The sequence below is a fragment of the Armigeres subalbatus genome, chromosome 3 (assembly GCF_024139115.2).
Source record: "Armigeres subalbatus isolate Guangzhou_Male chromosome 3, GZ_Asu_2, whole genome shotgun sequence".
Classification (NCBI taxonomy): domain Eukaryota; kingdom Metazoa; phylum Arthropoda; class Insecta; order Diptera; family Culicidae; genus Armigeres; species Armigeres subalbatus.
In genome coordinates, this window is record NC_085141.1 from 382201471 (window position 1) to 382228192 (window position 26722).

General features: G+C 38.9%; 1 protein-coding gene across 1 annotated transcript in view; it reads right to left on the reverse strand.

The window, feature by feature from the left end:
- Nucleotides 1-548: 548 nt before the first annotated feature.
- Nucleotides 549-26722, reverse strand: part of LOC134222934 (serine-rich adhesin for platelets) — a 69323-nt gene continuing 43149 nt past the window's right edge. Inside the window, 1 exon segment of the mRNA XM_062702080.1 lies at nucleotides 549-1245. Coding sequence (XP_062558064.1) covers nucleotides 549-1245 — 697 coding nt within the window.

A 26722-nucleotide genomic window follows, 5' to 3' on the forward strand; every position in this document is an offset into this window, starting at 1 on the left:
CAGGACTCAGAAGAATGTCATGATTGGAATATTTGAACCGAATTTTCCGATTTGATTAGGAAATTTTTGTTTGCCCGGTGGTGAAATGTGGTGAATAAAAATAGGTTAGCACTTGAATGAGGTTCATGCCTCACAGCATGGAATATTAGATTTTAGTTGAAGCATTCGATTTTCAGAGGAAAATGTATTTTCGTTTGATTAGTGCTTTGGATCCTGTGACTTAAAATTGGAAATACAATTGAAATCATATTGTTCCTTTTGATCAACGTGTTCACTAAAAGCAACATTTCATAACACACTTTTTTATGATCTTCAAAGAGATCTTAGATATCCCAACATTATCAAAAAAATCTTTTACGAAAGAGATTGCAAATATTTACGAAATAGATCTCTTAGTCTTAGACATTGATAAGAGATTTTGAAGATCTGAAAAAAATCGTAAAAAGTACTGTGTGCAACAGTTTTCCCTTATATCAGATTTACTTTTACCCAAATACGACCCCTCGATGTAAGTGCGATTATTACCTTTGATCCGGTCCCGCTACCACCTAGTACGAATTCTGAAAGTGACTAAAATCGAACCCGAACGGATTGCGCTGTCCGGCCGCTGCAGCTGCGGCCGCCGCCATCATGCTGTTCTGCGCCGCCAGTTGGTGGTGCGCGTGATGGTGGGAAGGAACATTATGTTGCTGCTGTTGCTGTTGATTCTGTTGTTGTTGCTGCTGCTGATGTTGTTGCTGTTGCTGTTGTTGTTGCGATTGCTGATGATGATGTTGCTGATGCAGCTGCTGCTGTTGATGATGGATGGATGATTGATGCTGTTGTTGGTGTTGTTGAAGTTGTTGTTGTTGCTGCTGCTGCTGCTGTTGTTGCTGCAAGCTCGACAGTCCACTTGTTCCAAAAGCTTGCTGGAACTGTGCCTGTTGAAGCTGTTGCTGCTGCTGCTGATTCATCGAATGTTGGTGCTGATTAGTGCTGCTGCTTTGATTGCTGGTGTTACTATTATTGTTACTACTGCTGCTGCTGCTGCTGTTGGCATGCTGCTGTTGGTGGTGGTGGTGCTGTTGACTCTGAGGAGCTGCCTGCGATTGAGATCCAGCAACAGCGGGCTCTTTACGAGCCCCATAATGTCATTCCCCGGAGGCGGTGATGGTAGTCCATTGCCACGGACTGTTGTAGCCTGTGGCGCTTGCATTGCTGCCGGCACTGGTGCTTCCGGTAGCGGTTGCCGCTGCTTTTTGGGCACTGGAAAAAGAGAAGAATGGAAAAAAGGTAAATTAATATTCATTGTGAAAAGAATTTTTGAAATTTACAACGATTTTAACGGTTACAATGAATATAAAGGTAAAAGCACAGACAAACAGACATAACACTCGTCAAATTTCCATCGTTCGCTGATTTACTGGTCAATTCAAATAATCATTAGTTGGTCAATCGATCACTCGGGCGCGCGCATCGAATTTGCTCGAGTTTGACGTTTGCTCACTACCGCCACCTGGTTCGTGATTTGCCCAACTAACTGAAATCAACAGATGTCGTTAGTGTTTGAACGACGATGAATTTGATGAGTGAATGTTCAATGTGTTATGTCTGTTTGTCTGTGGTAAAAGTATTTTATCCAGATTGGGCTCTCAAACGATGCCATAAATCCAATCAACTGAACTATCTTGAACTATCACATTTATTGGGAACGTGCGCAATTTTGTTAACCAATTTTCGGTTCTGAAGAACTGAAAAACTGAAAACTTAAAAACTGAAATACTGGAAGAACTAAAAAAACTTAAAAAATGAATTGAAGAGCTGAAGAATTGTAGAACTGAAGAACCGAAGAACTATAAAACTAAATAACTAAAGAACTGAATAACTGGAGAACTGATTGAAGTACTGTAAGATCTGAATAACTAAAGAACTGAAGAGCTTAAGAACTGAAAAACTGAAGAGTTGAAGACCTGAATATCTGCAGAACTTCTTCTTCTGAAAGATTTAAATACTGAAGAACTGAATAACCGAAGAACTGAAGAAATGGAGAACTAATAAACTGAAAAACAGTGCCAAAGAAGAATTGCACAACTGATAAATTGCACAAAGGAAGAACTGGAGAACTGAAGAGCTAAAGAGATGTTGGAATGAAGAACTGATGAGTTGGAGAGCTGAAAAGCTGAAGAGCTGGAGAACTGAAGAGCTGAAGAATTGAAAAACTGAAAAGCGGTACATCTGAAAAATTACACAAATGAAGAACTAAATAACTGTTGAACTAAAGAAATTAAGAGCTGGAGAGCTGTTAAACAGTAGAAATGAAGATCTGAAAAACTGAAGAACTGAAGAGCTGAAGAAAAGAAAGATTAAAGAAATGAATGGCTGAAGAACTAGAGAACTGAAGTGCTGAAGATCTGAAGAATAGGAATACTGAAGAGCTGATGAACTGAAAAACCACAAGAACTGCACATCTGAAAAATTGCACAAATGAAGAACTGAACTATTGAAAAACTAAGTAACTGAAATACTGGAGAACTAAAGAATTAAAAAACTGAAGAACTGAACAGATAAATAGTTTAAGAACTGCAGATCTAAAGAACTGACGAACTGAAAAATTGAACAATTGAAAACCTAACGAACTGAAATACTGAAAACCAGAATAGCTGAAGAGGTGAATTACTGAAGGACCAATGAACTGAATAACATGAGAAATTAAGTGCTAAAGGGCTGAAGAAATGATGAACTGATGAACTGAAGAACTGAAAAACTGAAGATCTGAATAATTGGTTGACTGAAAAACTAAAGAACTAAAGAGCCAAACAACATATGATCTATAAAACTAAGTTGTCTGATATGGAGATCTCAGCTGATCTGAATAATTAAAGTACTGAAGATAGGAAGAACTGATGAGCAGAATAACCCAAAAAACGAAGAGCTAAAAAACTTGAGAATTAAAGAACTGAAAATAAATAAGAAGAACAGAAGAGATGGCCTTCCTTAGCCGTACGGTAAGATGCGTGGCTACAAAGCAGGACCATGCTTAAGGTGGCTGGGTTTGATTCCTGGTACGGTCTAGAAAATTTTCGAATAGGAAACTTTACTTACAAACCTCGCAGTTAACAACTGTGGAAGTGCTTAGTGTAAGCTGCGAGGCGGCAATGTCCCAGAGGGGGAGTGATGCCAACAAGAAGAAGAAAAAAGAAGATCTGAAGAATTGAAGAACTCAAGAGCTGAAGCTCTGAAAAACTGAGTGACTGAACAGAACGGAAGAACTATAGGATTATACAATTGAAGATCTAAAGAATTGAAGAACTGAAAAACAGAAGGACTTTAGTGATGAACTCTTTAATTTTTGAAAAATAATTTTAATAAAGTTTATAAAAAAACAAATCAGAAGTACTGAAAAAGGGAGAACTGAAAAACTGACGAATTATAGAACGGAAAAAATAAGGGACCAAAGAAATACAAACTGATGAATTCAAAAACTGGAGAAATGAAGAACTGTAGAACAGAAGAACTGAATAACTAAAGAACTGAAAAGCTTAGGAAATGAGAAAAAAAGAAGAACCGGAGGATTGAAGAACTGAATAACTGAAACATTGAAGAAATGAAGGAAGAACTGGAGAGCTGAAGAACTAAAGAACTGAAGAACAGAAGAATTGAAAAAACTGGAGAAGTAGGCCGGGAGACTGAAAAGTCCAAAAAAGAGGGCACAATGAGAATACAAAAAAAAAAACAGATTGTTTACGTCTCCGGTAGGCTCCCTGACAAAAGGGCAGAGGAGTAGGCTGGGAGACTTAAAAGTGCAAAAAGAGCACAATGAGAATACGAAAAAGACAGATTGTTTACGTCTCCGGTAGGCTCCCTGACGGAAGGGCAGAGAAGTAGGCCAGAGACTGAAAAGTGCAAAAAGAGCTTATGAGAATCCGAAAAAGACAGATTGTTTACGTCTCCGGTAGGCTCCCTGACAAAAGGGCAGAGGAGTAGGCAGGGAGACTGAAAAGTGCAAAAAAAAAGGGCACAATGAGAATACGAAAAAAAGAGATTGTTTACGTCTCCGGTAGGAACCCTGACGGAAGGACAGAGAAGTAGGCCAGGAGACTGAAAAGTGCAAAAAAGGGCACAATGAGAATACGAAAAAAACAGATTGTTTACGTCTCCGGTAGGCTCCCTGACAAAAGGGCAGAGGAGTAGGCTGGGAGACTTAAAAGTGCAAAAAGAGCACAATGAGAATACGAAAAGATTGTTTACGTCTCCGGTAGGATCCCTGACGGAAGGGCAGAGAAGTAGGCCAGGAGACTGAAAAGTGCAAAAAAGAGCACATTGAGAATACGAAAAAGACAGATTGTTTACGTCTCCGGAAGGCTCCCTGACGAAAGGGCAGAGGAGTAGGCAGGAAGACTGAAAAGTGCAGAAAAAGGGCACAATGAGAATACGAAAAAGATTGCTTACGTCTCTGCTTCCGGTAGGCTCCCTGACGGAAGGGCAGAGGAGTAGGCCAGGAGACTGAAAAGTGCAAAAAAGGGCACAATGAGAATACGAAAAAGACAGATTGTTTACGTCTCCGGTAGGCTCCCTGACGAAAGGGCAGAGGAGTAGGCCGGGAGACTGAAAAGTGCAAAAAAAGGGCACAATGAGAATATGAAAAAGATTGTTTACGTCTCCGGTAGGATCCCTGACGGAAGGGCAGAGAAGTAGGCCAGGAGACTGAAAAGTGCAAAAAAGAGCACATTGAGAATACGAAAAAGACAGATTGTTTACGTCTCCGGTAGGCTCCCTGACGAAAGGGCAGAGGAGTAGGCCGGGAGACTGAAAAGTGCAAAAAAAGAGGGCACATAAGAATACGAAAAAGACAGATTGTTTACGTCTCCGGTAGGCTACCTGACGGAAGGGCAGAGGAGTAGGCCGGGAGACTGAAAAGTGCAAAGAGGGCACATAAGAATACGAAAAAGAGAGATTGTTTACGTCTCCGGTAGGATCCCTGACGAAAGGCAGAGGAGTAGGCCGGGAGACTCAAAAATGCAAAAAAGAGGGCACAATGAGAATACAAAAAAGACAGATTGTTTACATCTCTGCTAGGCTCCTTGACGGAATGGCGGAGGAGTAGGCTGGGAGACTTAAAAGTGCAAAAAAGGGCACAATGAGAATACGAAAAAGACAGATTGTTTACGTCTCTGGTAGGCTCCCTGACGGAAGGGCAGAGGAGTAGGCCGGGAGACTGAAAAGTGCAAAAAAGAGGGCACAGTAAGAATACAAAAAAAAACAGATTGTTTACGTCTCCGGTAGGCTCCCTGGTAAAAGGTAAGAGGATTGGATGCGAATTAAATTTGAATTGGATTTAGAATGGAACCAAATTGGCATTGGACTTGAATTCGGATTGATTTGGATTAAATTAGAATTTAGATTGGATTTTAATTAAATTTGGAGTGGATTTGTAATGGATTCTAATTGGCTTAGGATTATATTTAGATTGGATTTGGATTTAACTGGATTTGATTTGAAATGGTTTTAGATTGGATTTAGTTTATATTTGGATTAAATCGCATTTGGATAGGATTTGCAATGGAATTGAAGAACTGAAAAACAGAAGGACTTTAGTGATGAACTCTTTAATTTTTGAAAAAATATCTTTAATAAAGTTTATAAAAAACAAAACAGAAGTACTGAAAAAAGGAGAACGTAAAAACTGACGAATTAGAGCGATTCCAAGCAACAGCATCAAAATTTAAGAAAATTTTTAATTCATGATTTTCTATTGAGTTGAAACTTTGCACAGTTTTTCAATTTCATCTAAATCGTCATTTTTCGATATCAAATCTTCATATTGAGTCACGACTACTTCAAAAGGGTGTATGTGAAAATGGTTCAAAAATATTTAAAAAGCTGCACAGCAAAAACGGAATGTTCGATTGTTATGATTTTTCAGCAAAGTTAGACAACTAAATGGTGATTCTTAAGAAAATGTGCACAGTAAAAAAAATTTTTTACCTTTAAAAATATCATTTTGTCACAAAAACTCAAATATCTCAAAACCCTATCTTTTTTCGAACGTAATTTTTTAGGGAAAACGGTCCATTATATTAGCTATCTACCATAAAAATTTGGTGATGGTAAACTAATAAACAAAAAAAGTTATGACATTTCAAACATTTCACAATTTTCACATATAGTAAACAAAAAAAATTTCCGTGTATTTTTTTTCAAGAATCGCAGTTTTGATGCTGATTTTATTGTTAAGGGCCTTGCGTGAGTTAAACAAGTTGTTTGTATGATATTCCATATTTATGTATTCATCGATATTATGTATATTATATGTATAAATATTATATGTATAAATAAATAAAAATGAATTAATATTATCCTAAGTATTAAATTAAATGTGTCAGTTACACAATGTTGTTATAGAAACTCTAAGAGTTTTGGGTTTGAATTTTGGTATGGGTTATGATATCATGAAAACAGTTTATTAATACTTATTTTTATTTATTTTTATTCAAATTTTTAAAATATCGAACACTTTTTGAATTATTATCAGCACAGTTTGAGTATAGTTTTGCTTTAATTTTATTTTCCGACAATGGAATGAAACAGTGAAATTTTTTGGTTCCTTGGATCGTTTTCGCGTTATTAAATTGCTCGCTGAGCTCTGAAGCCTTTATTTCGTACTCTTCAGTAGTAGTAAAACAAAATGATAATTTGGTCAAATCTTTTTCTTTTCTACGATTTGCCCAATCAAAAGTTCTTGCGCAGTTTTAATTGGATGCTCACGTTCTTTGGCTAAACTTGCTCTTGTGGCCATGCGCTTTATTGTTCCTCCAATAGCATCACAAGGACCTTTGCCATGTGATGTAGCAAAAAATGCCATTCTGCATCAATTCCGTACATTGATTTAAATTGACATAGGCTCGAAAAATTCTTACGATTTTTGTACTGCGACGCTGCTCCCTCAGTCATGAAATATATCTTTTTGTCTTCTTTATGCTTATCAACGCGTAAAAAGTTAATCAATTTTTTAATGAACAAGTTTACGGATACTGAATCGTGTCTTAAATCTTCGGAAATTATAATAAAACTTAAGTGTTCAATTTGCGTACTTCCATTAAAATAAATAACGAATGGATGAATTGTAGCTTGTTGTACGTTCCAGTGATGGGACTGCACTTCATCTTGCAATACAAAGCTGTAATTTTCAGAAAAATCACAAATGACTAAAAATTCACCATTTTGTAATGTATTTTTCGTATTTTTAAAAGCTGGATTGTTCTGTTTTAATGAAATCGTGAGGATTAAACTTTCTAATTTCAAGCAAAAATATGACACAAACTCATCTACAGGTTTTACAATAGTTTCTATGTCACACCTATCCGTGGTCACCCATTGCTCAAATGATAACTGATCAATATATTTTTCTTCAAACTCAGCGAATAAAGTATTTTCCAATGATGAAGAATCTGGACAATCCGAACAAGATCGTAGATAGCAATTTGATGTTGTATTTTCACACAAAGACTACCAGTTAACATTTTAATATCCTTTGTTAAATTGATTCTTTTCAAACTATGTAAAATAAGATTAATATTCTCATGGGTTGTGCACACACACACATTATGTGTTCCTGAATTGGAAAGAAGCTTACATTGCCTTGGCCGAAGGCTTGCAAATGAGGAAAAACCTATTTTAATATTATCGTGAATTTCCTTGAAGCGTGTGTACGCTTCTTTCAAAGTCGTCATCATTAATCGTTTTTGGATTGCTTGACGCTTTCCATCTTTTTACTGATACATAATCTTTTTGACCAGGCACCGCTCGACCTACTTCATCATTTCAAAATATTGAACTACTATTTCTTTTGTCTCATCTGTTAATGCAGTACTAGACCTAGTATTTTTGGTTGAAAGACAGTTATTCTTCAATTGTTTTGCCTCTTTTACTGTATTTCTATTGGTTTTGAACTCATCAATGGCATCCTGAATAGACCACGAACTTGGCAGCATCGACAAAATCAATAATTTTTCTTTCCTTGTCGTGGCTGCATTCGAGAACCTTTCCTTCATATTTATAATTACCTCATCGTAGTCTGTATTTTCCACATCATCAGGTCCTAATTTGAAGAGGTTTCTTCGTACAGCTTCGTTTATTTCACGGTATTTTTTCTCCGGGTAATAAACGTAGTCCATCTTACTCCATTTAATCGGAGTCACTTTTATCCCAGCTATGCCCTCGTTAAAGCGTTCGATGTTGACCTTTTGGATACACTCATCTTCCGATTGATTTGTTGAAACAGATTTCGCTGATGGTACGGTGGCAAGGCCCTCAGCACTTAATACTTCTGGTAATTCCTCAGTTGTTGTCGATACATCTGGCAATTCCTCAGTTGCTGTCGTTTTCGAACTTCCTGCGCTCTGCTCAACCGATGATATACAGATTGCTCTTTTGTCAACGTTTAGACGGCAGGACGTGCAAATGCGTAAATTTGTATTCAATGTGGACATTGGAGCATAACCAGTCGCTTTCAGTTTATCTATGGTGCTTTCGGTGAGATTTCGTAACTCTTTTGAACACTTTTTTCCATCAAACGGCCTACAACAGTTGAGAAAGCGGCTACTCATGTTGTTCGTAATATTTCAATAAACAAAATCACTTTTAAGTTTTTACTGACTAGTTTGGTGTCATTTGCTTGACTGAAGAAAAAATTACTATAAGATCTTTAACAACCTTAGTAGTAGTAATTTTTTGCTTTTTCGTGAGCATTGTCATGGTATGTACCTATCATGCATTTGTTGTTGTTGAAGATACCCGTTTCCTCCCTGATCATAAAGTCTATTCTCTAAGAGGTATATTTTTGCAGGTAAACTATAGACGTACACGTGTATATAAATCTTTGATTTTGCAGCTTTTGTCTTAAAAAATAACATTTCTGATATGTTTCTATCAACGTTATTATCAACAGGTTTCAACACTATTAAAAGAATTTTTCGCCAGTCACGTGCAATGAAAATTATGACACTATCAATACTTTTGATCACAACACTGGATCGTGTCTAAGTTTCTTATAGATGCTATGAATAATTAAATCAAAATATCATGAAAACAACTTGTTTAAATCACGTCCTTTAACAATAAAATCTGCATCAAACTGCAATTCTCGAAATAACTTACACAGAAAAAAATGGTTTTTTACTAAATGTGAAAATTGTGAAATGTTTGAAATGTCATAACTTTTTTGTTTATTAGTTTACCATCACCAAATTTTTATGGTAGATAGCTAATATAATGGACCGTTTTACGTTCGAAAAAAGATAGGGTTTTGAGATATTTGAGTTTTTGTGACAAAAATGATATTTTTAAAGGCAAAAAAAATTTTTTTACTGTGCACATTTTCTTAAGAATCACCATTTAGTTGTCTAACTTTGCTGAAAAAATCATAACAATCGAACATTCCGTTTTTGCTGTGCAGCTTTTTAAATATTTTTGAACCATTTTCACATACACCCTTTTGAAAAGTTAGTCGTGACTCAATATGAAGATTTGATATCGAAAAATGACGATTTAGATGAAATTGAAAAACTGTGCAGAGTTTCAAATATTTTCGAAATGGTCGCTCAGGATCGACTGACATGCCCCCGTGGAATGCCTCATTATAGAACGGAAAAAATATGGGACCAAAGAACTGTAAACTGATGAATTAATGAATTGGCTTTGGATTTGAATTGATTGATTTAAATAGGAGTTGCTTTTAATTTGAATTGGATTGGAAAGAATTCGGATTTGATTGTATTTGGATCGGAATTTGGATTGGTTTTTAATTGAATCAGGATTGGGTTTGCAATGGATTTTTATTGGCTTTGGATTTGGATTTAAGTTTGATTCAACTGGGATTAGAATTTGGATTGGATTTTCATTGAATTTGGATTGTATTTTAATTCGTAGTTGACGTTGACGTAGTTGAGTCAAGTACGAGACACTGAAGATGACCTTACTGTTGAGGTCGAAATACGTATCAGTCAAGGTACAATTAAGTTGTGGAATTAAATGAAGAACAGACTGAAGTATTGGAAAAATGCGAAGCTGAAGAATTGAAGGACTGGAATACTGAAAGAAATGAAGATCTGCAGAACTGAAGAATTGCTGTACTGAAAAACTGAAAAATTGAAGATCTAAAAAATTGGAGAACTCAAATATTTCAGAACTGAAGATCTGCAGATCAAGTTCTGCAAAGAACTAATCGAATGAGGAACTGAAAAATTAATAAACTAAACATGAAGAACATAAAATAACTTTTTTTAATGGGATGCTTTTGATTGTTGTTTGACTATTATCTCTTTCAGTCTTAAATGGAAGCAAGAACGTTATTGCGTCTATTTTCCGACGTTTCGGCGTATATTTCACCTTCTTTAGGGATTTAGAGGCAGGACACAGGACACACAGCATCTAGCTTCTAAATCCCTGAAGAAGGTGAAATATAGAAATGAAGAACTGTAGAACAGAAGAAGTGAACCACTAAAGAATTGAAGAAAAGAAGGATTCTAGAGTGGAAGAACTGTGGGGAGGAAAGTTTAAAAAACTTAAAAAATAAAAAGCAATGAGAAAACTTATCTTTGAATCGTCTTCATTTGTTCAATCATTCTATCTGAATTGCGGTCAATACCGTCCGAGCTTTCCAAAACCCTTTTCACAAGTCAGCAATCAATTTCAATACATGAGTTTAGAAACCTCTCAGCCACTTTTTTCGATAGGCTCAAACGCCAAATCGTGCCCTCAAAAACGAATACAATGTAAAAGTATCCTACGCCTGACGAGATTCAACTTGTCGAAAAGCTGCACCATTGTGGTGCAATTTTTCCAGCTCTAGCTCCCGCCGCACTGCACTTCTTCACTCAGCCGACCACTTTTGTAACATCTTCTGTTTGGATTTAGGCAGATTCAAGAATCGCCATTTTGTGTAGCTCACTTGTTACCAAGAGGTTGACATGACTGTAAAATTCGGTACATGGTCAGCTTGGTTTTTATCGATTTGTTAATACGGGTTTTGCATTTCAAAATGGGTCGTCACCTTCGTCGATAAACATTCTGATAAGATATTTTGTTATCCGAAACTCGTACTGCTATAAAATAGTTGAGTTGATCGGTAAAACGAACGAAACGGATGAGCAGGCATAGTCGGACGAAAATTTAAGCTATAGAGATTAATAAAATAATGCATAGAATTAATCCAAAACAGTCAAATTTTTGATGATGCAATACTCCTGCTTGCAATAGATTCAACCTGGTGGTCGAAGACTTCAGAGATATAAAGACATTTACCTGATATGTTTTATTGTTTTTGAGTGGTAACTCTATCCGATACCCAAGTACGTGTTTTTCAATCATGATCAATCTTACCCATGCCTGTCTAAAGATTTTACAGTCCATCTTAGAGTTCGGTGAAAATCATGTGTTCCGCAGTAATCAATCATACAAAAACGAACACATGACTTAGTGAGCATCATGTTTCAAACATTCCCGGGAAACAGGAACTTTTTCATCCGTTGAATCATTATACGAGGAATAAAGAAACCATAAATGTGAATGTCAAATACGATGGAGATCAAGTTTGAAAAACATGTCGTTAATCACGTATTGTTGTTGGCTAATTGACAAATGTTCGTGTTGTTCAATTTCTGCACTGAATAATGGAATATTTACCGGTCCAAATTCTTGATCCCACCAAAAGCGGAATCGAACGGATGGATTTTTAGTACCAACATTTACTTGTCTTCGCATACGAAATCTTCGCTTCTAGTTTCTACTGCAGCTTCGACGCTAGATGCATTTGATGGGATGCATTGCACCTTGGACCGATGTGTATATTTATTTACAATCTATATTGCAACCCGTTCGTTCGTTCGTTCCATCCATCCATCAGAGTTGCAGTTCGCTGATTGCTGCCATAGCAGCGAGCATCAGCAATATTACCGCCGCGCCGCCGTACGTTCGTTCGAGACCGTGATGTATCTGCCGTAAAGGTCGCCTGGTAACATCGCGTCTCTATAGGAAAACGACGACCGGGCGGTGGCGGTGCTCTATCGCCGCCATAGCGAAAACTTTGAAGCTCTTTTTGGGAAATTTTATTCGCGCTACGAAAAACCTTCTAATGCTGTCGTAGCACTGTACTGTTCCATTGCGCAAAGTATGGCGCGAAGAGGGGGTTGAGACATCACACCGCAATAATGCCGGAGTGGTGTACTTGGGCGGTGACGGTGCATAGCTCCCAGTACCTTCATATACGACTCGGCAACATGTCGCTGGTACCGACCGACCAACCTACCTACAGACATATCTGGCAATAATGGTTGATGGATGGATGGTAGTGGGGCTTAAAACCGAATGCGTGTATGCCCTTGTGTGAGTAATGTACGTATGTGCGAAAGTAATCCGTCAAAGTAGTAAAATGAAAGCGCAGAAAAAAAAACTGCAGCTCGGCTTGATCTTGATTATTTATTGTACGATTTAGTTTATGTATGCTGGAGAGTGGTTCAATGTTTATTTTTGTTAGTTACCATGAAACTTTGAATAAGGAGACTCGTCCATTGCAAATTATTTACAAAGAGCATCAAATTAAAATGGCGTTTGAAATGGCTTTACAAATTTGTTTTTAGTTTTAAAATATTGGAAGAATGTGCATTTTTTTATTTTGAATTATTATACCCAATATACCAATCAAATGCATAATTCGAAACCTCGGACGATGACTGGAATCCCATGATGTTATTATAAAAAACAGTATCTGATGCAAAGCTGTGGATGCTTAATTCCTCAGATCTTAGACATAAAGCGCTCGCCGGCTTTTCTTATTATCAGTTTTGGGGCCTTACTTCCCCTAGTCTAATTTAATATAGGATTCTTTTTAAACTCTAATGAGGAATCAAGATATATTCAGGTTTTTCATCAATCTATTTAGCCAACTCTTTTAAATTCTGACATTACAAGAAAAATCAGGATACATATTCATTTTAATCAAAACGCTCATGTTATAATGTATGATACTGCCATTCGACTTTTTGTTTCATCTATTCAGAAATCAAGAAGTCTATTTTTCAATCTGTGAACCAGAAGGATGAATATTCCCCGATTTAAACCAGGACATTCCTGGACGAACTATTGGTATCTCTTAAAACAGCATTAATCAAAAACTACCTGGTGTTGAAAAAAGGAGTTCCCTCATCCAGCACATGCGAATGGAAACTTGGTGAGAGAATTCCATTATACACATATATTTACCAAATTATATTGAAACTATATGATTATATACCATAAAAAAATAACCATCAGGGCACCCGATTGAAGCGATTTGGATAGGAAGAGTGGAATCGCCAACTTTCTGTTGTTAACATCTCGTGGATAAAGGGCGGGTTCTTCTCCCCATCTATTGGGTCAATCTGGGAAACGAGGGCTAGATAATAGTTTTGTATGTACGAACTTTCTTCTGGAAGGAGATTCTCTATTCATCCCGTGGATTCGCATAAGACGGAGACGAGCCAGCCTCGGGCTGAAAGTCTTCTTAATAAAGACACAAAAAAAAATCGCATAAGAGTTTTTGCTTATGGAACCACCCCACCCATTTTTGGCCCTTCATACAGGAGTTTGATGAAATACAAACAATAATATAATCATGATCAAATCGTTTGTCAGATATGGTCAGTGCTATCTGCAGGTGCCTTGCTACGATAGATGGTAGTATCATCATCATCATCATCATCATCATCTCACTTCCCCTAGTGTAATTCCTTCTTTATTAAGTTACTTGAAATACCACGCGCCTCCACTTGGAAAAGGAGCAAAACGCCACTTTAATATTTAGAAAGTTTTTGCTGTTAAAAAATACATTGCATGAGAAAACAGAACTGTGCAATAAAAATCGACTAGATGCTGATGTCATATTAGAAATTTTTAGACAGTACTCGTCGATAGAAAATCCTTCCGCACGCGCTGGCATATGAGCAAGTCAAACCACCTTCCTTTTGCCAGTGGAGATATATCAGCTTCCACACTGATATACTTCCCTCCCCCTTCATACGGGAGCTTGACAGAAGGAAGGTCGTGTGATATGTGGCATCATAAATATTGCCCTCCGCTCGCTTTCAAATCGACTTCTATAAAAACATTCTTCATGCCTGCCGTATCCTAACGGAACTATCAATTCTATACTTTCGCCTCTAATTTTATCATGAACATGTACGTCTAAGTTTGGAAGATGATATTCGCATTTCCATATCATTGTAAATCGTTTAACTTCACGTAGATGTAACACACACAAAATCATTAATTTAATGAATTAATTATTATTTATCATACTAAGGCTGGAGTGGCCTGTGCAGTACACAAAAGTCTTCTCCATTCAGCTCGCTCCATGGCTGCACATCACCAACCACGTAGTCTGCGGAGGGTCCGCAAAACGCCCTCCACCTGATCGATCCACCTTACCTGCTGCGCGACTCGCCTTCTTGTTCCTGTCGGATCGTTCTCGAGAACCAGTCTTCCGATTTTCGCGGTGTGAACGATGGATGGTTCTCCCAACAGCTGATGCAAATCGTGGTTCATTCGCCTCCTCCACTTACCGTCCGCCATCTGCATCCCACCATAGATGGTACGCAGTACTTTCCTTATGGAAACTCCCAGTGTGCGTTGGGCCTCCACGGGTATCGTCTAGGTCTCGTGTCCGTAGAGAACTACCGGTCTAATAAGCGTTTTGTAGATAGTTATAGTATCCGATCGGAGCGTTTTGCGGAGTCCAAAGTACGTATGATTTCCTGCCATGATGCGAATTTCTCGCACTGTATTGAACCACGTTTGAACATATTCCTATCATGTACTTCGTTTTTGACGTGTTAATGACGAGTCCGATCCGCTTTGCTTCCCTCTTCAGTATGATGTAGATTTTCTTCCATCTTCTTAAAGTTACATGCCATAATATCAATGTCGTCGGTGAAGCCAAATAGCTGATCCGACTTTGTGAACATCGTACCACTCGTGTCAATCCCTGCCCTTATCATTATTTCCTTCGAAGCGATGTTGAAAACCAGGCATGAGAGACCGTCGGCTTGCCGTAACCCTCTGCGCGTTTCGAAGGGACTCGAGGATAACCCTGATAGGGGAACTGTAACGGTTTTGGCCATGTTCCTAATTTGCCCAATTTTGCGAATAACTTCAAAAATAAAGCAATTCGCAAGGGTTTTATTAGTTCTAACAAAAGATATATCCCTCACGCCTCAACGCTGCTTTCAACTGATCGATTATTTTGGAAAAATATGAATTTTTCAGGGTAGGCCAAATTAGGCACTAAGTTGGCCAAAACCGGTGCACTACCCCTACTCTTAGTGATTACTTGGCTATTTTTACCAAGCCAATCTCCTCCTGGATTTCATGGTGATCTGGAGGCTGTCCAGCTTCACCGGTTCTAGGCGCAAGCGAGCCATGCGGCGACTGTCGGGCGAGGGAGTTGTGGAGCAATTTGCTCGTAATCTCGACAGAAGAATCGAAGGACATCTAGCTGGAGCAAAGTTGAACGCATTTTGGCAACAAGTCCACGAGGCGGTCAATTGAACAGCCAAATAGGTATTTGGTATCACACAAGTATACCAACGGAAAGACTGGTTTGATGTGGAGTGCCAAATAAGAAAAACCAGGCCTGTAGTCACATGCTTATAGCGGCCACATGCCAAAATAGTGAACGATATTAAGACGAAGGATAGCTCAGAAAAACTCCACCGGTGACGTAAGAAACGGGGGTACGACGGAAAAGTACTCTTGAAGGCGGAGGGAAGTGGGCAAATTACAGTGGGCTGGACATGTAGTGCGTATGCTGGAAGAGAGACTAGCAAAAGTCATGTTTGGTAGAGAAGCTGGAAGAGGACATCGGTTCCCGGGGTAGACCCTGCACTTGCTGACTGTGTGCAATCAATGTGCAGGGAAACTGGTGACTCGCGGTCCAAGACAAGAACGAGTGACCTGGAACGGGACATTACATTCGGTTTTGCTCCAGAAAACACGGAGTGTACGACCATCAAAGGTATAGGTAGGTATGAAATGTAAAATTGAAAAACTGTAAACTAAAGCAATTGAAGCACGAAGTTGTGCTGTGCTTAGCTTGATTGACAGTACACATCGTTGTTGCTACTCGTGATCGGCCGAGAAACAACAAATATGCACACTGCACAGCTCAACAATTGAATAGTCTTCTTGAGACTAGACAGCTCTTCTCACTGAACATGCTTCGGAGTTTCTCTAATCCAAGACTAACAATGATGCTGGCCACGTCCTCATAGTCAATTAGGATAAACATTAGTTCGACACTCATTGCCATGAGCTGGAAAAGAACGGTATGTTAGTTGTGAAGGAAATCTATTGGAAATCGCCTTGGTAAGCGACTAATTATTTAGTTTTCATCGTCGCCATATTCATCATGATACAAAGACGAAATTGCAATGTGTTTGTCTACGTATTTCAAGGAAAACTGATTCAGTATCTTATCCATTTCATGACGACTAAAACACGCACTGAATTGACTTGCCCGATATCTACTGAAAACTATGAGAGATCGCATTTGTCTCTACCGGAGCAAGGCGCAACACAAGCGCATGAGCCAATGAACACAAAATAGGCATTGCCCGATATGTACCTACTTCATAAACATAAAACAATTGAAATTGCGAAAAACAAATTGTGTACAGTTTTCAAGGCTCAACAAATCTGAGTCTTATTGAGAAACGAATGCAAATTAAACTAGCTGCAATGAAACTTCATTAATTTTTCTTGTTGCAACATATAAAATTGAAGAGGATATACTACTACTATAACTATAGTTCAAGTTTTATTAAATCTTTCAAACGTATAATCTTAACGTTGCCACCCTGTAATTCAATAGCTCAGAGCTTCCCAAACTTTGTGGATAGTGACCCGCTTCAGCAGTATCAGTATCCGTATTTTTGCACATTTCAAAAAACAAGTTCCACGCTTCTTGAATTTATTTGATTCTTATAGTGGATTTATAATAGCATTCTCCATAGCTAGGTTTTAGGCTAGGCTAGGCTAGGCTCTTATTAAACCAAAAACATCATCGGAAACCGACTACTTCTCAAAATGCGTGGCAGGCGATTATTGTCCTATTCTGTTGCAGTTTGGGACAAACGCTTATTGCAAGTTGAGTTTGTCCCAACATTTACAAGAGAGGACAATGTTGTTGTCATTGGCAATGTTGTTATTTTACATTCCTTGCCTAAGCCACATTTTTTGGTCGTAATGTGGTCAAACTAATAGGCTAGATGTACCAGTTTGGCTAAAGCACCAGTTGTCGCACTAGTGCTTTATATGCCAAATGGCCAACACAGTCCGTCGCGTAGTTAAATTCGCTAAAATATGATGCTCGTAAATCAAAAAGTTGTCAGAAGTTGGCAAATATCAATTTTTACGGCGTAATTTTCTTGAAATCGCGGAAAACGGGAGTAAGAAGAACATTTTCGGTTCAAATAGTGCAAGCATTGGCGGCCATTTTCTTTATTCTTTATGCTTTATTCCTTCGAGTAATTGTTTTTGAATCCTCATCGACATGGATCAAACTCAGTTCCAACAGTTTTTAAATCACCAGATGCAGCTATTCACCAGAACATATATTTCTTTGAGCGATGCTGGAGCGAAATAGAAAATATTTCAATTTTGATCTAACAGCGGCACAACAGGCAGATCCCGCGACCGCCATTAAAGGAAAAGTAATTACAAAGCGCATCGTTATTATTGATCGCCTAGACTTTTTTTTCGGCTGGTCAATATTCAGATGAATATATCGATCATTATGTTAGCCGTCTCAAGATACTGTTAGCAAAAGCAGCTAAGCTTAGTGGGATCGAAAATGAGCTAGTTACGTTCAAGATCGTCACAGCTAATCGATGGCCACATTTTAAGACGAAAATGTTATCCATGGCTGACATAACGCTAATGGAAGCTGTGGATTTATGCAGAGTAGATCGGGGATCCAGACGTATAAAAGAGGTGAAGTATGAAACCAGTGACTCAAACGACGAAGCTTCAGGATGCGACGAACCTTCTGTTGAATCAGACGAGAAGTACAAGATAGGGAAGGTTTTCGACAACTCGGATCATGGAGGCAGTGTCCTGGCAGAATTTGATCTGAAATTCGCCAATGTTTGGAAGTCTGTAACATGTAAGGTTGATACAGGCGCTAACACCAGTTTGATTGGATTTTGCTGTATTTAAAGTTACGTCTTCAAAGCTTCGGAGGAGATCCAATCAAGGTACTAGGCCAAGGTTTGGTCCTTCAAGTAGTGGACGTTGACCATCAGCCCTTGCTATCGGCAAAAGCGGCTCGTGAATTGGGATAAGGTGCTGAAAAGACCAAACCTGGAATTTGTAACACTGGACACTTATTTTACTAAAGGTACACTTTCCCGGAGAACCCATATTTTTTGACGCCTCTTTTTTTTAATTTAAAACAAAAAAGCGAAAAGTGCTGTTTTTAAGATTGGTCTAACATTCGCCCGATTTTGAACGAACATCGGGTGAATTTTTCAGACCGGTTCACACGTGCAGCACTTCTTCGGATTTTGTTTTCGATTTTTAAAAAAGTTAGAGGCGTTTTTTTCAAGTTCGTTTATTTGGTAGGCTCAGGCGTGTATAACACTTTACGGAGCCATGTTTATTTGTGATATATACAATAAGTTAGAGGCTTTATTAAAAATGGATTCTTTGAGAAAGTTGACCTTAAATGAGCAAAAGAATCGATTGAGACAATAAAACGAGATTAGAGTATGAGATTATTGTCTCATTTACCTTAAATAAAATATAGAATCGATCGAGCGAATAAAAATTCTTTACGGAAAGTATTATTTTAAAGTTATCCTCATCATGATTTTCATGAAGAAATTGACCTTTCCCTTAAATAATTGTATTTCGTTTTATTGTCTCAGTCGGTTCTTTGGCTTATATGGGGTCAACTTTCCCAAAGAACTTATATTTTTTGAAGCCTCTAACTATTTTTGAAATCGAAAACGAAAATCGAAAAAGTGCTGTTTTTTAAAGATTGGCCCGATTTTGAACGAACATTGGGTGAATTTTTCAGGCCGGTTCACACGTGCAGCACTTTATTGGTTTTTGTTTTCGATTTTAAAAATAGTTTGAGGCTTCAAAAAACATGGGTTCTTTGGGAAAATTGACCTTAATCAAGCCAAAGAATCGATAGAGCGTTTAAAAAATTTTGACGGGAAAGGTCAATTTATTTTGTTATTATTTTTCTGCAAAGTTTTGTTTCTCTTTTTTTTTTCAAAGCAACATTTGTGACCGCTTCTTGACCGGAATTCTTAACCGATTTTCTCGCAACAAATTGCACTCGACAGAGGACAAAGCCTTGTTGATCACTATTGAACTTGATAACGATCGACCATTGCGTTTAAAAGTTATTAAGAAAAAGGAATCGAACTACACAAGTGCCATATAAGGTTGGTTTCTGCGAGAAAATAATGCGAGAAATCGGAAAACCCTTTTTTTTTAATTAGCGTTTATTTGAAGGCTCAAGCGCTTGAAGGCATAACGGAGCCGAAAGTCAATTGAAATTTTATTACAATTTCATCGCTTGCTTCTTATATTCGTATGTTAGTGTTGGGGAGCCGAAAAACTCGCGGCTTGGTCGAGGTTAAGGAGTACATATAAAAAAAATGGATGGGATAGGGGCTTGGGATCATATTGGTGTCCGTAGGTAGCGTTGATGCAGTCTTCCAATGATGATTGGTGTGGTGTAGAACAGGGACAAACTGCAATGATACAAGCAAAACGTTTCTACCGAGCGGAGTGGGAGAATACAAGGTGGACATGGCCCTACGAATGGGGGGAGAGGGAATCAAACAATGACGTTGATGCGCTTCAAAAAATTGTGAACAAGGGCCATGTAGTCAAGATCAAGCTTTCCCAACACATCTCTAATGTCCTCATTTTCTGGTTTCCCTAGGGCCCGGAGGGATACACATAAATTGGACCTGGCAATATCGTATTCGGGACAGTTCCAGACAGCGTGATTGATGTCCTGATAGCCTGCCCCACAATTGCAGCGATTGCTGTCTGCGAGCCCTACTCGATAGGAATGCGCGTTTAGTGAGTAGTGGTTGGACATTAGCCGACACATTACCTTAATAAAGTCTCGGCTAAGGTCCAACCCCTTGAACCAAGGTCTTTTCGAAACCTGCGGGAGAATGGAATGTAACCACCTACCCAAATCTCCTTCATCCCATTTTCGTTGCCAACTGAGCAAGGCCTGTTGACGAGAAATTGAAAAAAAAATCGTTAAAGGCGATTTGACGCTCGTATAAATCACCTTCCATAGCGCCCACCTTGGAAAGTGAGTCCGGTCTCTCATTACCCGGGATCGAGCAATGTGAAGGGACCCATACCAAAGTGATAGTGTAAAGCGATTCGATAGAGCACTCAATATGGATCGCTCAGGAAATACGGTGAGTGGTGTACCGGCCTCATTGAACGTACAGCCTCTATTGAGCTGAGACTATCCGTAAAAATTAAGTATTGATCAGAGGGAAGAGAGGCAATTCGCTCTAATGCGTAGTGTATAGCTGCTAATTCTGCAACATATACGGAACAAGGATTTTGAAGTTTTCGAGCGGCGCTATGCAATTCGTTGAAGACACCAAATCAAGTGGATTCATTTATTTTTGACCCGTCGGTGAAAAACTTTTTGTCGCAACTGACATGGCTGTATTTAATTGTGAAAATTGGTGGTATACACTCCATTCGGAGAGGATCTGGAATTCCATGGATCTCTTCTCTCATGGTCAGATCAAAAACTACAGAAGAACTGGAGGAGTCTAAGAAGCAACCACGATTGGGAACATTCGAAGAAGGGCCAATCTCCAGGCTCATGTACCAGTAGTACAGTGTCATAAATTTTGATTGGAAGTTTCGTTCGATTAGCTTCTCAAAATTCTCAATTACCAATGGATTTAAAACCTCACACCGAATGAGGAATCTGAACGATATTTCCGCGATGCGATCTGATAAAGGAGTCGAGTTCATACAGCCTAACGCGATGCGGAGACAACGATATTGAATACGTTCGAGCTTCAATATATGAGTTTTTGCGGCGGCTTGAAACCAAAAACTACCGTATTCGATAACCGACAAGATCGTTGTACGATATAGCTTTATCAGATCTTCCGGGTGGGCTCCCCACCACGTACCGGTAACTGTCCGCATGAAGTTGATTCTTTGTTGGCATTTCTAATGTGCATTCCCCAGGTGCCTTTCGAGTCGAACCAGACCCCTAAGTATTTATGTGAAATGCCTTGAGAGATTTTCTTACCCCTAAGATGAAGCTTTAATTTTGCTGGCGTATGCTTCCTAGAAAAGATAATCAGCTCAGTTTTCTCCGGAGAAAGAAAACCCATTATCAATAAACAATATTTTTTTGCACTTTTGTTCCCAAGGAACCTGAAAAAAACGGTAATCCAAAAACCAAATATACCAGGCAAAGCATTTTTTTTCACGAGAATCAAGATAATTGATACCAAGGGAAAAAAATATATCTTTGTCAACTGTCTAAGACGTGTTTAGTACTATCCATTTAATTTCACCCCGTTTTGTAATCTTTGCAGATACGTATTTCGACCTCAACTGTGAGGCAACTTCAGTGCCTCGTACTTGACTCGACGAGTCGACGACAACGAGTTTTCATTTAACGAATTACATCTGAAAATCATTCTTATACTACGATCTGTTCGTAAAAAAATATTCTCAAATTGACATTTAAAACTCAAATTAATGTTACTACATTGGAAATAATTAGTAGAGCTCTTGTTAATAAACAGAAAAACATATAATTTGTTGGTGTCAACATAGTTGCCACTGCCTTATGAAGGGTTAAAACAATAGCAAAATCGTGCACTTTTTTTTGTTGTTGAAAAATCCGACGAGTTTGAACTCGCGCTTGATTAAAAACGAGCACGAATTATGTTTTTTATCTCTGTGTTGGATGTGACCTGATTAACATAAAGTTAGAATTTAGCCACCGGAGAAAATATTAAACTGTTACGCAATGCTAAGCAATACCAATACTACCTGAAGTGAAGAAATAAATCATCAAAAATATCGAACTTCAGTCTCTACCCTCTGCTAGCAAGACATAGCTACAAATTATGATTTCGACATTTACTTCAACCTTCTTAGTTTTAGGCGATAATTTGTTGACCACCTTTTTCGCGATAATGTAACACTTGTTCAAAAGAATGTGCTAAGATTAACATCTCTCATTGCATACCTATTTGTGAGGGCATTTCGTGAATCATACCATAGTGAGTCAGAATCTAAAACGAACTCGATGGAAATAGATTCAAGGGAATTTCGCTATACGAAAGTCATCAGTTTAACCGCAGCTTTATCACAGAGAATTATCTGTGGCTTTATGAATAGGTACTTAAAGAAGTACGTTCAATAAATATTTATATAATTATTTCATGCGATTTCAGCAATCACATGATACCTTTCCATTATACGTTATTATATAGATGAACTGTACAATTTTCCACAAGCTCTCACAAATTCGTCTCATCTTAAATAATAGCGAAAATATCGAAACAGGACTTGTTGCATTTTATTACTTTGTTTTTTAAAAGGATAAAACATTGACATATCACTTTTGCTTAAGAAAAAATACTAAGACAGAAAACTTATAGATATTTCAATCCACTTGAAATTATATTTCAAGCAAAATTGAATCGAATGAAGTGATCATTACAAGACAAGTGTCCCTTGTTAGAAGTAGGGCTACTGCTTAATAACCCCATGCGTATTGTCGAATTGCCACGTATTTACTGGTAAATCGGTGTGGTTTATATAAAAAAGCATAATTCCACACAGCAACAGCAAACAAGCCCACCAGCCAGCCGCCGGTCCAAAGGGGGCCACATTTGTGGCCTCAACTGGTGTTTTCCTCCGTACCGCGTGGTGTGTTTTCGGAACCGGTGCCTGTGGGCGGCGGTGGTGGCGGGTAAGCAATGTCTGGTGGAGGGCAGAAGAGCGGAAGAATTGTTGTGGCAATATTGGCGGCGACAAACGGTGGTCGATTGTCGCGGCGGTGGCCGGCTAAATGAGGTCGCCCAGTTACCGATGGATGTGACGTACGCCGCTACAGTCGCATTCAGCACAGAACAGGAAAAAAAAGTCATTGACATTTTGATGAGCCATGCAAATGGGGTAGTGAATTGTGTAGGTGCAATGTTCGGGGAACACCGCTGGGTTGCGGTGGGTGTATTTCTGGTAGTTTTTCCTCTCGCCCCAATTCTCAGTTGATGTTGGCAAATGTGCTCGTAGTCGAGCGTAAAATGTGTACATTTTTTTATGTTTCCTTTTTTTTTTGACACGTGACACAGTTTCACATTCAGTTTCGGAATAGATTTTTATAGACAGATATTGATAGATTGATTGAGTTAGACATGCTAGTGTTTGAGATGCTCATTTGCGGTTCATATTTTCAAACGATTTTCCGTTTTGAAGCTTACGTATTATTCCATTCAGTTTCTCAAACCGTAATTTTATTTTTGCTCAAAATAACTACATGATGTGGTTGTAAAATTAACTTGTAAAAGTGCTCAACGTGTACAAAACTGGAAGGTTGCAATGCCCCACTCTTATAAGTGTTATTCCAGTATTGAAGGAAGACTTCCAAAACAGAAACCCAGCTCACCAGTAGCATAACCTTCATCAATCTTTTTTGAGAATAAATCAAAGTTAGATCGCTACGCTTTTCCATCAAGTGCTAATCGCTCCCACGAGAACCGCATTCCAGTCAAACGGATTTGACCTTTCCTGCCGACGGCTTATAGCTACTACCATGTTCGTACATACGTTAATTAAAAACACGGACAAGCGTTCGCCGCGCTACACACAACCGAATGATTTATTTGCCCCCGACAAATATTCCAAATGCACTTCTGTTCTGTTGCTTCCTCCTATTATTTTTTTCTTCCCATGAATCCACATCTCAGCATTCCCATCACCGGATCATTGGATGCTTTCTTACAGCCAGCCAGCAACGTGTTGCGCCCTTCCGTTCTTGTGCACATTGGCCTCCGATTGAATTTTCTTCACTCCACATAGCCTCACAATCTTTGACTTCCCATCATCATTTGGAGTCGTCCAATCGAGAGGGGAATCTCCCAAAAAGAAGCCCTTCTTCTCGCCATGTGACGACGCAGGCAGCAGCGTTCACTTGAACTCGATTCTGTCGTCGGGAGTCATCGGCACTTCGCGCTCCTTTGGCTTACATTCCACGGCGCTTGAAGGTCATCCTTTCCATACGTCGCTCTTTCACCTATTCTCGGAGAATCGGAGCTTAGCAGTCAATGGACCATTTTTAGCAAGAACCAACGAAATCTACTGCTCTATAAGACCAACTGGTGGCCGACGTAGAAGTAGAACCGGTCGTTGATTCTCGGTATGCTTCTGCCGCAACCGCTTCTGGGTGTGAGCACCAGCATCCAGCAGACGGGTTGACTCTGGCTCATGTTCTGGTCCTCCGTCGTCCGTTCGCAGCTCTAATCGTCCTCATCGTCGTCGACTGCCTACAGCAAGAAGGTCCATGAGAAAATGCTGAAAGAGAAAGAACACCAGACCAACACAACGGGAACGAATGCGACGTCGATGTGTCTCGTCGTCGTCGTCGTCGCCCGCTCCGTTGGTCGCCGCCGTTGTCGTCATCGGCGTAGTCTCGACGACTTTGTGTCGTTTCCTTGTTCCTACCGCATCGCCGTCGTCGTCGTCGTTGTTTGTCGGGGTACAGCAGACTGGAAGGCAAAGGACGAAGGGTTTCCCCGTTCCTTGCGGTTGATGTTGTTTGGTTCACTTTTTCGAGGAACGATGGAGGTTGAACGGATAGGAGGGGGCGGGACAATTTTGATGCCTCTGCTGCACGCTGTGGGGATGAAGGTTTTTCAACCAGTTCGGGGATGGAAAGGCGGTTGAATCGTTGTCACTTCATTAGGATTGGCGAACAGGAAAAGGGATTCCAACGGTTGTAAAAAGAATGCGTGAAACAAGCGGGGGAACCATGTGTTTCTGTTTTTGTTTTGGTTTGGTTTGTGGGTTTTTTGAGGTATTGTAGTAGATTATTTGTTCATGATTCCAAAGTTGGTGTTAGAGTCACATCGCATTAGAATGATATTCTCCATGATTGTGTGGCAAACAGTATTAGAGTCTATGATTCAGTTATGAAACCATTAATGTATATGGAAGCCGTTGAACATGAAAAAGAGTAAGAGTACATGATGATAGATATTGGGATGATTCAAATATGACGTCCACTACTTTTTGAGATTTCTAGACCCCCTCTCCCCCCTCTGTCACGCTTTCTTGTATACATAGTATATGCAGTTTCACAAAATCTTAGACCCCCTCCCCCCCTAAAACCTGTGACATCATTGTTGAACGACCCCTAATCCTTATAATCATAGACAGATCTTCTGATAAACCATGCAACAATACAAAGTCTCACATTTTGTCCATAAGCTTACGTCTAGCTCTCCAATATGCTCAATTTAGTATAATGAAGAGATAAATATGAAAAAATCGTGATTCTTCAACAAGCCAGGTATACCACAGAACAGCCAAAGAGGCGTTGTATTTGGAATTATTTGACTAAGTGTGGTAGGTGTCCTTGGTTATCCAAAAAATTGCAGAAGTTTCACGCAAAAAAAAAGCGTTCCCGAATTCGTGAACCAGCAAAAAATACACCGTGATTTTATTCATGGATTCGGGAACACCAGTCACGTTTTCCAGAACGTTCCAGAAAACGTGACTGTATTCCCGAATTCGTGACTGTTGTTCCCGAAAAAATACACCGTTAACTCGTTAGTTCACGAATTCATGAACGCTTTTTTTTTGCGTGTATAAACTTCAGATCTACACGCGTACAAACGATCCATATACCTAATTTGAATATGTTATATGCCACTTGTGATACGTTGAATAGGATTTCTGTATGGTAGATGTTATTGGGTCTTGGAGTTCTTGGTTCTTGGTCTTGGCTAAGGAGGGCCTTAGCCGTGCGGTAAGACTAACAATTTAAGATGAATAAGCTTCTTTTTTCTTTTCTTATACATGTGAGTTTTTTTTTCTTTAATTTAAGGTTCTTTATTCAAGCTAGTTTTATAGCTGAAGAAAACTGTTTCTGACTGTACAAGCGCTTTACATTTCTCCAATGTTGGTTAGGTACCGTGCTGTGCCCTTATTCCAATCAGCGCCTAATTTCGTTCACGCACGACAATATAATAAGTAATAAAGAATTTTTGTCTAAAAATAACAGAAAAATCTCCTTGTACTTTTCTATGGTTATGCATGTATGAAATAAAATAAGAAGCAGCGTCATTTTTAGCGATTAATAGTGAAAATTTGAAGAAATTTGTTGGTCGTCAGTACGAGCGTCATTTTGACTGTTTTCATTAGCCCACTTGCTAATAACGTCTGTCATAATATTTAAGCATTTTTAGGTGAAAATCTGCCCTGGATTTCAAACACAGCAGCATAACAAGATATAACAAGATACATTTATAGTGCATTACCAAATCGTTGTGTGTATTTTACTGATGTAAAACTTGACCGGAATAAAGGTACATCTAAAACTACTCGTTCCTTATTCCGTTCTTTGTGTTTGGAGGATGGATTCGGGAAATTCCGTCCGTGAGAATATAATCTATGAGCA